The following is a 13,004-nucleotide window of genomic DNA, read 5'->3' as shown; positions in this document are numbered from 1 at the left end:
TTCTTATGTCTTCACAAGCTGACAGAGTGCCTTAAAATAATTGCACTCTCAAAAGAGCATTTCCATGTCATTTCCCTCCTTATTATTCTGTCTTTTCTAAGGTCTTTAGTATATATTGAGCGGTGGCCTTCCTCACTCTTTGGTCTGCTCTGTGAGAGGAGAACCCTGCTGTGCTTTTCCAGTAACCTTTATTATTATTGACTTACTCATGGAAGTGTCACTGTACTAGACTTTTTTACAAACCCAAGAACAGGCAAATAATCTCTGACCTCAAGTATATTTTGATATCATGTGGTTCTGCTAGCATATACCACAATCCCTAGGAGGTGATTCCACTGATTCATTAGAAAGCATCATGGTATGCTGGTCACATCTTCCATTCCTTTCCTTTTGAGCTATGTTGGTGTCTACCAAGGGCTCCAGTTCCTGAATATACTATTACTTCTGGAAATACACAGATGCTCTCTATTAAGTACGGTACATCTTTTAGCCCCTTGCAGAACACAACTCCCTTAAACACAATGCTTTATTGTTTTTCTGAATTTCAGCTTCATTTGCAATACATTGTTCTCAGGGGTGCAACTTGGTGGATTATTAAAGAGTGTTAATTAGCCAAAAAGGGAACACCAGGGGAAACAGCATTCTTGCCAAAGAACTTAATTTCCTTTAGAATTTGCCAAAGTAGCTAATCTAATTTATGAGGAAACAATTAAAATAATAATAAGAAATGGCGTAATTTTTTAATTTAGATTCATACTTCAAGTCACAAAAATATGTCATCTGTTAGCTGGTGTAGCTTTGACTTTGCAGCGTTTTATTGCTGTGTTTAAGACTTTCTTTCTGCACAAACTTCATAATTAACAGGATTTAAATTGCCTAATTCTCTCTGCTTCAGAAACTGGTAATGCTGGCAAAGTTCCTCATATACCTTGCTAATTAGATACCTGATACAGTGGACTGGATTGAATCGAAAATTAAAAAAAAAAAAAAAAAAGTGCCTTTACAATCTGTAAGTGATTTAAGTCAGACTAAAACATATTGCTTTTACACAATATCAGATTACATTTAATGTCACATGTATTTGCACAGTACTGTATTTGTACAATATACCATACTCCTGCACCACTGCCAAATGTGTGAGATCAAATATGGTAAATTACTGTTGTTGTTGAGGTCTGATACACCAGAAGAAAAACACAAGTCTGAAATTACCGAAAAGTTCATGGGAAAGAGGAAGGGAGTTCCCAGAAATATACTGAAAAACGAATGCTTCTCCATTTTGAAATGAGCTTGCCAGAGCCTTCCAAAAGCAGATGAATGTTCTTGACCTGATGAGTGTTTATCAACTGTCTGCATGTCTGTTTGGCAGCTTTGCTCCCTTGAAATATTCTTAATTTAAAGACCTGAGAAGATAGGGTTATAATAGTCACAATTCTACTAAAGGTTCTCATTCTCCCAGTACATCTTCAGTAAGGAACATGTAAAAAAATAGTGGTATTATTGTGGGGTATTTTATCAAGAGGATACAAGATAAGTCAAGAATTACATATCTATATGTATCGGTCCATGCACAATAGAACAGAGAATTTGTTTGGAATATTTTAGTGAAATTTCCTCTACTTAGATACATTTCTAGCTTCTTTCAGATAATTTATAAATGCCTTTTTACAAACAGAACCGGCAGAGAATTAATTAGTACCACAAAGGCAGAAAGATGCTTCAAGCTTTCAGTTAATCTCAAAGGAGGAAGCAAAGTTAGCTTGGAAATAATTGCAGTGACCTCATCTTTAGATCCTAAACAGCAAATACAGTTTCCTGCTGAGTAATACGGTATCTCGGATACAAATAATACATAAAATTTTGCTTCCATTTTTCAATTGCTTTATAATACTAGGTAATATAACTCCTGGCTATCATGAGGGAGAGTTTTAAGGTTACAATAGCTGCAGCTGGGAAAACTGAAGTTGACAGATTAAAGCCCTAGGTACATGAAACCCCATACATCTTTGCAGGAAAGGAAAGTGTGTTTTTCAAAAGCTGTTGTTCCATTGTTTTTTTGAACATGATTTGTGGTTTTGTTCTTTGTTAATACAATGCCTCACACAACTAGTTTGTGATTGCTGATTCGTCTCTCCAGTACTACAGCAATCAGAAAAACCCAACAAGAACAGCATTTTAAGGCTCCTGTACTGTAAGTTGCTTGTCCAAAGCCACAGAGCAAAATGATGCAGAGCCAGAGGAAATTTCTTTTACCCAGTCTCAGACCATTATCTTGTTTCTCTCTAAAAAGTGACCTTGTCTGATGTTCTTCAATATATCACATGGGTCTTACCATGGCACTGCATGGTAACTACATTGTCACTGCAATGGCAATTGTATGGAAAGCGACTCCTTTCTTCTAGGTTTGATGCTAATGAGGAAGCCTTTGGAAGTGCAGAAGAAAACTCCAGGAGGCACATGGATGTGTTAGGTGATGGGCAGGCTAGCATTCTTCAGGACTGGGAAAGACCCAGCACAAGACACAGGGCTCATTGCAGACTGAGCACCTGAGAAGAAGCTGGTAGCATGATCTTGAGACTAATGACTTTTTTTCTGACAAATTTTGAAAAATAGTTTGTTAGTTTGGATTGCATTAATAACAAGCAGAACAGTAACCCACCTGGAAGACAAGTCAATAGATAAGTTTGTTGGTTTCAGGTGTCTAGCAGGGTCCAGGAATGTGTCTCTGTTATCTGGGCTGTATCCTGAGAGGCATCTCTATCTCTCTCCCACAATTTCAGGAGGAATTTCAGAGGTAGAACGATATTTGAATGCACACCCACTCCTCACAGTATTTCCTCAACACAAGATCTTCATCTCTTGCTTGTGTGGGAATGGTACTCTGGCTTTGCATTGAACACAGTTGGTCTCTTATTCAGAAAGTTACTTTCCTTAGCTCAGGAGAAGAAAGTATTGAATGCAGCATGTATCCCACCTGTCTGACATGATTACTTCCAGCAAAGTCTATGGAATTATTTGTGCAGGATACGGTCCAATGTTAAGAAATTCTTTAAAGCATAGTAGCAAAAGTGTGTATATGTCTCTAAATGCTGGAATTTATCCATTTTCAGGCACAAAGGGAGTGTTACAGATCATGAGATCATTAAAAGCATAGTGTACAAGGGTGTGAGGCAAAGGACAGGGAGGGGTGTAATAGGATAGGAAAGGGAAATAATCTCAGTCAGGCAAATAGGATATTTTGTCCAAGTTAATTTCTTCAAATCTGTTTCAAGGTGCCTAGTTGAGGTACCTGGCTTTAGGTTGGGGCTTTCTTAAAATTACAATTAAAGTAATTAAATTATTTTAAAAATAGTATTAGAGGTGGGCACAGGCTACAAATATTTTACCTTTTTTCTGAAAAAACCCCAAACTAATTAAAAATAATTTCCTTTCCTGTTTCTTTGCCAAGACCTGTTTTGAGGATTTTGTGTTTCCCCTCAAAAAACCAATGAAATCTCAGCACCTAAAACAAATAGAAGCAGTATACTTAAGACTTGGCTGGTTTAAAAAAAAAAAAATTAAAATATTTTTCTTTAAAATTATAATTTCTATACTCATGCACATTTTGTTATTTATTTTGTCTGGCTAATACTTCTCTTTATAAAGCAACAACTGAACCATTCACCTTTCATATGTCGTTGAACTCAGATCCTGAGTAATCTTACGTTTCTGTGCTTGGTGTTTCCAGGACATGGAGCAATTCTCTGTAAAACTTGGATGTGAGGTATATCTGGGTTGAAAAAGGACAGTGTAAATCTTGCCCCTGCTTACTCAGGGCTGCCATGCACAGTGAGCAGAGCCACGCTCTCTGCAGTTCTCATCTTGTGCCTGCTGCGTAGAGGCTGGGTTCATCCCAGCAGCGTATCAAAGTGCATGACTGGTGTCTGTTCCATGTATGTTCGATCTGCCTCTCCTAGAACCAAAAATCTAGGTAGTGAAACCTCTTGCTCTGCGGAATGAGTGCTAGAGGCAGGCTTGGAGATGAGTTTGGGGTTTTTTGATTTTTCCAAACTTTCTTCTTTACTTTGTTGTTCCATAATGCTCATTTTGCTGTCTTCATGGAAGATGGCAAAGTCAAAAAAGTAGGTCTCTTTGGGTTGTGGCCCTCCTTCTGCAAGCATTCAGGTCATCTGTTGAAGTTACAGTGGCTATTCCTGTGCTGGAAGTTAAACACATGCATGTGTCAGATCAGAGTTTGAATTATTGTTTCACTTGAGTAAAGGTGGCTTGTGTCCCTCATGCAGTGGTAACAATTCACAGGTTACAAAATTTAGAACAGTAGATATTTTTCCATGAAATAATTTATAAGGGAAAGGATACAGAAAAAGAAAACATTAAAAATTTTTTGTTAAAAATTAGAGTAAAATTTCTATGTGGATAAAGTTTTAAATAAGGATTTTAGAAGAAATTTAATTGTTTATTTTTATTCCCAGTAGTTTGCAATGCTTTTCTAATACATTGGGTCTTTTGTTCTTTCACAAAATTACTATATTATCACTCAGATACCTCAAACATGTTGATAGATTCCTCTGTGAGGCATTTCCCATCCCGCTTTTACGGGAGCTACTGGGCAGTCAGCTGAAAAGTAGTTGAGTCATTAGAGTCTGGTTGAAAACCAGATTTTTTTGATTTGTTTTTTTATTGTTCTGATGAGTATGTTCCCTGGACCAAATGTGATATAAAGGTTACATATGTCTCTATGTGTTCACAAGCTTAGGTTTCTGTAAGGAAAGGTTAATAAATATACAGAATTTTTCAGTAGTGTATCACGACTGTGAAAACCTTGTCTTTGATTAAGAACATGAGAGGTGAGTTTAGGTTGGCACAAGTCGTGACAGAAGTGGGAATATTTTAAGATATGGGCAGGAGAACAATTTACCATGAAGAAGCTAATGTATAGTCTTGCAGTTTGTCAGCCTCTTTGTTTGAGTCTTGTTAATGTGGAGGAAGTTCCCAGTGACTGACTCCCTTACAGAAAGTGGGATGAGCTACCTCCCATGTTGTGCAAGGTCATGTGTGAGAGAGGGGCCCCAGCTTACCTCGTGTCAGCTTCTTTGCCCCCTTTTATTCTTTGCCACTGTTGCATTTGGCTAATGCCATTTAGCCTGCCTGTGTTTCGACACGTGCTGGATAAATTATTTCTTTTCAAGAAATGATGGGAATGTTGCTCAGATGCTTTTAACCATGCTTAGTTGCTTCTCATACTGCAACCTTTAAATGTCACCATGTCAGTTGTGGGTGAAGATTTTCCTGCCTGTTGCAATTATGTACTACAAAAATTAAAATCGTAAATTGTTTTGTTTCCAGCCCCATTTTTTGTAAACCTTGCAGCCTTCCCAAAAGAATGTGAGAGTTGCAAAGAGAAATATGCAGGAGTTGAGAAATAGCACAGAGAAGGGTCCCCTCTTGGTTTTGTGCATCATCTCTTCAATTACATGAATTATGCAATGTTCTCTGCCAGCTTACCATCTTGCTGATGGCACAGGATGAATACTGTTAGGGGCTAGCATCAGGTTTGGGATATAGAAGATGCCTGTGTCAAAAGGCATCCAAGTCATTTTGTAGGAAATGGAGGCAGCATTATGACTGAAGCAAGGAATTACAGATAGAAAGAAAGTATTACAGAGGGCAAGATGAAGCTGTTCCCTTCCTTTTTCCTAGAGTCACTGCATAACAGTAGGTTGAAGCCAAATACTTGAGCTGAAATATTCACAGGAAGCCTCTAATAATGACTGCACAGTTTTGGAGGGTTTGGAAAGTGACCCCCATCAGTCCTTTGCAAAAGGTGCAGAGCATGCATGAGGATGCTTCAAGATGTGCTTCAAACAACTTCTGATTGGTAATGCAAAGCACCCTGGAGAAGTTAGGCTTCCAGTGTTTCTAGTTGAGTATTCAAAATCAGCTGATACTTCCGATAATTTTGATTTCTTTTTTTCTCTGTTTCTGACCCCATTTAGAAGATAAGGATCATACTACATCCTTCTCAAAGGTATGGAAGCAAAGCCAAGGTGTTCATGGTAGACCTGACTACTAAAAGAAAGTGTTCATGAAAATGCTTATTATTTCTCCTCAAAGCATGGCCCAGTCCCTTCAGACTTGATAGAAAATTGTTTTAAAATCCTAATTAACTATCCATTTTGTTGACCTCACCTTCTGGCCTCTCAAGCTCATTGAGCTCCACACTTAGCCTCATCTCCGCCTTACCTTTTCTGCCCCTCTGCTTTCTTCTTTCTCCTGATGGTTGAGTCTGGTAGTTTCCAGAGAGAAACTGTGCCATTATGGAGAGCTTCTCAGTTCTGCACTCAGGAGCATGTACTTCCCCCTTTACTGCCATGTTCCGCTTAAGCGATACGGGTTGCCATGGAGAGGAGCATCAGTGAGGATGGCAGATAACCCCATCTAACCAGCACAGGAAAAGGCTCTACCACATTCATGGAGAAGTGAATCTATCCAGACTATGCAAGCAGATTTTTTCAACGGCTTATAACTTAGCCAAATCTGGGCAACTTTTAATAAAAACCTTTCTCCTGCCAAAATTTTAAGTCCTTTCTCCGAAACATGGAGGCACTAGAGCTTTCTAATGAAGCAGTTATTAAAAACCAAAACAAAACCTAGGAATAATAACATGTTTTTTCTCTCAGTTGTTCTTAGAAAAGTTGTTCTGTTGTTCTCAGAAATGGCTGAACCAGTTCAGCCTGACTTATTTATTTTGGAAAGAGTCAGCTGAGACAAACTTTTAGCATGGGAAATTTCAGCCCAACTGGTTAGCGTTTCTCAAAGTTTGGCAAAGTTTAATGCAAGTGAAAATGTTCTTATACTGAGAAGTCAAAGGCAAACTTACATATCAGCAATGTTCCTGCTTAGTATAGAAAAAGGCTGTAGATATATATAACTGGATTTTTCTTAATGTTTCAGATTCTTTGAGTATATACTGCTCTACAAAGATGCAGTGATGTTTCAGATTGAACAAGTAACAAAGCTTTGCTCGAAGGTCGCTCTGACAGAGCCATGGGATCCATACGATATTCCTGTCAATTCAACTTACGAAGATCAGTACTACATTGGAGGACCTGGAGATGAAATTATGGTACAGGAATGGTCTGACAGAAAACCAGCCAGGAAATGTATGTACATGCTTTTGTTTTATCTTAATAATAATCAATATCACTGCTGCCCAGAGAAAAATAAAATTATTCATGTTTCACCTCAGCTTTCCATCTTTCTGTAAAGTTTACTGGAAGAAATAATAAAAATGCCCTGTGTGTGGCATATAATTTTATTAACAATGAATTTTATATAAGAAAATGTTCCATATCTCAGCAGGATTAATTATGTCCAAGGGACTTGATTGTACTGCAGTTCGTATCATACAGATTTTGGCATGGAACAGCATCATTTTGTGTCTGAATCTGGCAGTCTGTATCCAAAATTTACCTAGAGAAGAATTGGTACTATAATTAGGACACACATACTCAAACTAGAGTCTGCGTAATAGAAACAAAGGTTTCAGTCACATGGTTCTGCGACCATTGACAGCCTTAATATGTGCCCATATTTTCTTATCCACTATACTAGTAAGAAATATCTGCTCACAAGGCTCAGCTCTGCACTTGGCAGCTGAACACCTGCATCATAAAAGAAAGTAGGCTGAATTTTCCAAGGTATGGTATGTTAGGTAGTTAGGCTTTGGACCCATAGCAATTTGTTAGCACATTGGTTTCAATTCATCTATGATTTATTGGTGACCTGGACAGCTATAAAAATAATTTTAAAACCCCCATGAAATATATTCCAGTATTCAGCTAATGCAATACTTATGGTTAGAGACATCTAATATGTAGGCTAGTTACGAAGCTGAGCATTTATCCAGAGGAAAATATTTCTTTCTTGAATAAAAGTGGAAAAAATGAAGTAGAGAATGAAGGATAAGGTTGTTAAACCTCTGCAATTCAGTTGATATATTCTCTGGTATTCTACAAGAAGCAAATTATCACTTACTCCAAGAATTTTTGTTTTTCAGATCTGATATTTTTGGAACTTTTATGGAACTTAATATGCGGACACATTCAGTTAATTACATGTGATTTTTTGTCCTGTATTATTTTGTATCACCAGTGCCTTTCTGTATGATAATTCATAAAAATAATGTCTGTAAGTTGCCTATCCATCTTTTAGCTAATATTGGCTTGGATTTTGTATTTCTGTTTAAATTATTAAGGTTTCAGGGGAGATACAGGCTACTTTGCTAGCATGATTTTTTATTCAAAATTCTGATAGAAGACTTGTTGAGTAAAAGGTAAGTCTATTTTTTATGCTCAAAACCAGGTTCATTGAGGTCAGAAAGTTTTTTGGCATATGAATATGCTCCAGAGAGGTATGTTCAAATTTTGCTCAGCTTTCTTTAGATACTGTATGTGTGTTTCATGTCACAGCTTACTTATTTCTGGTAATGTGATTGTGGTACAGCATATGACACAATACTGGAAGGACAGAAAATAAGTGTTTGATTGCTGCTGAGTGAAAGAAAATAAGCTTCCTTGGGACTAGAAGAATTTTGTTACAGGTATCCCTCAGAGGAACTGATTTATGATCATAGTAGGTAATTTTAACATCATGAGTTTCTGTCAAGGGATCTGACGTGCATAAAGCAATGAGGTGAAGTGAAGTATGATGGAGGGGCTGGAGAACGATCATAGATAATGTGTGGGGGATTAATAAGAGATGTAAAAGTGAAGGGTACTCAAGGGAAGCTACCTCAATAGTATTGCTGCCACTACCAAAATCTCTACTGAAAGTAGAGATGATGGCAGAGAACGAAGGGGAAAGATAACAAGGGAACACCTCTAAGATTAACACTTCACGGAATTAAACTGAAGTTGAAAAAGGGACAGAGTTGCTACATCACACACCTGGAGGAGATCAGCATTGAATGTAGTCTTGAAATAACTATTGAATCAGTAGAGTGTTTGAAAAGAATAGAAATTAAAAAAAACCAAACAAAACCAAAACAAAAAACCAAAAACAAAAACAAAACAAAAAACCACAAACAAACTAGCAAAAAAACCCCACACCGCAGTAGTGAGTTAAAAGAAGACATTGAGGCACTGGAGTTGTACTTGGGAATGTTCCTCTTCTAATGAGACAAACCCTCTATGCTTGACACAGATAGAAAAAGATGAAACAAAGTCTTATTTATTTGGATTAAAATTGTGCTGAGTATCATCAATGTGAGATTTTAGGGGACCAACAATTGTAGAAGCAGGCTGTCAGTTCTAGTGCAGAGAAGTGCCCAGCACAGCAGAGGATAAATGCTTCCTCGAGGAGGTGAGTGCAGAACTTCCTGTGCATGGGAGGGAATCAGATGTCCTACACATGGGGGAACTAAGTGTTTTAGAGTGTCAAAGGCTGTGTTGAAAGCCATTGTGAAACAGACCACGGGTTTTCAGTAATCACACTTTTAGGCTTGTCAGGAGCAGAGTATAAGGTGAAAGGTTGCAGTGCTACCCAACCTGATGGCACTAAAATTTACCTTCTGGATAATGAAAGCATTTCATTACTAGTGAAGCTGACATGAAAGTGGCATGAGAGGTGAGAGAAATCAGACTTGTGCAGAACACAACTAAATTTAGAACTAAACAAAAGAGTCCTTCAGTAGGGGTATACTTGAACGATGACTTACTGATGTCATGATGTTTTCATGATTTGAAGTGTGCTTGCCACCAACATGTTCAAGTTTGAGATCATTGCGGTGTCCAAATTGCAGCAGTTTTGTAACCTTCCTTGGTGTTGCCATGCATAGGGATGGAACTGTGGGCAGTTCCAGCCTATAGGCCCGGCTTCAGGAGTGGCCTTTTTTTAATCTTTTTTTTTTTTTTTTGACTGACATCATCATGACCCGTGCACTCATTCCTGTCACCTAAAGCAGTCACATTTGTGTTTGATTACAGTGGAATCGTGGGTCGGCGTTTACACCGTCAAAGACTGTTACCCAGTACAGGAAACCTACACGAAGAACTACAGCGTCACAACCTCCACTCGCTTCTTTGATATACATCTGGGCATTGCCGACCCCTCGGTGTTTACCCCACCGAGCACTTGCCAGACAGCCCAGCTGACAAGGATGAAAGATGAATGCTGATTATGGACACTGGCTGATCCGGGCAAACACGTATTAGCCAAGAGGATGGTCCTTAATAGTCAACTGCCAATGTTTAACCTGATTTTTCAAACTAATTGTTGCTCTTTTGGGAATTTGTACGTTTTCACTTGAAAGAGAACATAAACATTCAACTAAGTGAAATATATTCAAACGTAAATGATCTCTTTCAATCACATTAATCTGTTCAGTGATGCACTTGGAGTATTATATAGTTACCACTAAGATAATATTTCTAGATACTATTTAAGCTGCAGCTGATTTTCCTTTTGCAAAGGTTTTGTTATTTATTTTTTCAAGAGAACAAAGCATAAGCAGACTGCAATACAGGTAATGTCTAGAAGGAAAAGCTAGATGTTATTATCACTTCTGGGGACTTGAGGGGAAACATGAGTTGAGTAAAACCTTATCCCTAAGTGAAAAATATTGTTTTAAACAATATACATCAAATTATGGAAATGTATTCTTTTGGTTTTATTTTGCTTTGTGCTCCGTTTGTTTGGGGTTTTTTTCCTTCCACTCTTTAGGAATCTGGTAGTCTAATTTTCAAGCTAATTTTTGTTCTTTCTAAAAAGAAACTGGAGTAGCTTTGCTCATGTAATTCTAGCTGACATGCAAAAAATGCTTTTCTGTTTCTTGGGACAGTGGTGTCAAAAGAGGGGAAGGAGGGAGGGGTACACCTCCAAAACCAGTAAGCCAAAGTTTTCATTCATTTACTGCACTTTTGGGGAAGGGTTCCAGTAGAATGTGATAAGACATTTTTCAATCATATTTTGCTTCAGCACTCACTTTTTAAGGCAATACTAACTTTAACATATGCAAAGATATTAAAAGGCACTGCACTCTAAAGAGCTTTAGTAGCTGTTTTCAAAAGTATTTCCTCAGAGTGTGGAAACACCTTTATAATTCCAGGTAGATGGGAAAAAAAGGCCGGTTTTAGTGCGTAGTTAGTAGAGGCAAAATCATATTTCACACAGTGCCTGGTGGTCCAGATGGAGTGAAAGACGGAGCTGTGTGACCTGCTTAGGGAGGTGGGAGAGAGGAATGAGAGGGAGAGGTTTTAGATGACCTCTGTGCAATGTGGCAGCAAGGCACTGCAATCTAAAAAGACATGACAATCTTGCTTTCTTTTGCACCCATTACACTGATGCCTGCTTTGTTTGCTGTTTCATCAGTATCTAAAATCTTATTATCTCCACATCCTTTTCTGGTGGACAGAGTGGAAGTTTCAGAGCAACTAACCGAAAAAAAGGATGGGAGGCACACATATTTTGCGTTAGAAAATTCAAACCAAACCTTCATGCACCTTCAGGCTCTCAGAAGTGTGGAATAGTGATGGGATTTGCACTTTTACCAAATGAAATTAATTGGTTTATTCTGTAAGGCATGCACTTTATTTATTATTTGCACATAAGTTTAAAGACAGATTCTTGTCTTCTCACACATGTTGGGTAGTTGTTTACTCTGGAAGTTCTCTGGCTGTAAACAGTGCAACACTGGGAAGTTTGCTGTCTCTGAAAGAGAGATGCTGGGCTGGCCTTTAGTGCTTTATATGGTCATAGCTTTTTGTGTGTAAGCAAGTGGGACAGTGGTTATTTTACTTTCACAGTTGTGGTCAGAATGGCATTTTACTTTGCCCTGTGTCTAATGAAAGCACATACACATACTGGTTGAAATTAGCTAGTTCATTAAAAAATTTCTCTCAGACAGGACCGTTTCACTGAAACATGCTAGTGGAAAGAAGGATTGGATTTCCTTGAATTTAGAGTGCATTTATTTCGTACTCGCCTTCTGTATTTTTTTGTGTCAACCTAAATGCTAACTGCATATTGTTCTCATTAGGACAATGATTAACATGCATTTCTTAATATGTGTCTTGTTAGAATCTGGAAAATATAATAAATCTGGCTAGCAAACATGAAGCTGTGGTACTGTATCGTTTGGGATGGCTTTGTTGCGGTCGAGCAGATAGCTGGGTAATCTGAGTGTTTGTATTATGTTTTGCTGACAGTGATATAATTTCTAGCAATAACATTAAATGTTCCTTTAAATATAAATTGGCAAAATTCTTGTACTCAAAAGTGCTTTAAAAATTTTGCCGTGACCCACAGGGCAATTTTATGTGCCTACATATGTACCTCTAAAACAATGCTGTTGTCTTCATGCTTATGCTCTACACAATCAGTAAAGAGAGTTGTCAAAGAGAGGTCAAATAACAAAATTTAGGATTGCGTATTTTAAATTAGCCGCGAACTGAACATGAGGGAAAACATTTGTATGCCTGGTTTGTTATCTTTGTTATGATTTGCTTTGGTTTGTTGTCATGTACCACAAGAGACATTTTGTCTTTATGCAACTATGCCAGTGACTCAATAGGAATGAGCATAAAGGAAATTTAAGGTAGCTGTATCGTATGCTGCCATAATTGAGTAAAAATGGGGGTTCCGCATGTCTGATAGTCTGGGAAATTTGTTTATCATAGTTATTTGGTGGAAATTTAATAATAAATTGGTATGGGCATGAGTTACATTGTATTCTGCGGGATAACAGTGGCAGAAACTGGGAGCTGGATAGCCTGTGAGACAAAGCTGATTTTGTGAGATTTCCAGTGTTTCCTGGTTTCAGCTGGGCCGGAAATAGTGCAAACATAGATCTGTCTGCCATATTTTTATGTTTCTGCTTGGAGGCTTTGCTGAAAGCAGGATGTGTAGAAACACAGCATTGTTTTATTTAGAGTTAACCAAACATTCCTGAACCTCAAAAAAAAGGTTTAGTTTGACTTTGGGGAGGAGATCTGGGCATTTGGTTC

At 37.9% G+C, this 13,004-nt stretch overlaps 1 protein-coding gene across 1 annotated transcript in view; it reads left to right on the top strand.

Annotated features, from left to right (window-relative positions):
* The window catches only part of EPDR1 (ependymin related 1), a 34,207-nt gene extending 21,567 nt beyond the window's left edge, over positions 1 to 12,640 (top strand). The window contains exons 2-3 of the mRNA XM_027891899.1: positions 6,955 to 7,163; positions 9,987 to 12,640. Coding sequence (XP_027747700.1) covers positions 6,955 to 7,163; positions 9,987 to 10,177 — 400 coding nt within the window. The 3' untranslated portion in view covers positions 10,178 to 12,640. The remainder of the gene's footprint in view (positions 1 to 6,954; positions 7,164 to 9,986) is intronic.
* Positions 12,641 to 13,004: the final 364 nt, after the last annotated feature.

Source organism: Empidonax traillii, unplaced genomic scaffold (genome assembly GCF_003031625.1).
Source record: "Empidonax traillii isolate 1590-97213 ecotype Southwest subspecies unplaced genomic scaffold, ASM303162v1 scaffold14:size4059594, whole genome shotgun sequence".
In the NCBI taxonomy this organism is placed as follows: Eukaryota; Metazoa; Chordata; class Aves; order Passeriformes; family Tyrannidae; genus Empidonax; species Empidonax traillii.
This window is presented reverse-complemented; position numbering and strand designations above follow the sequence as displayed.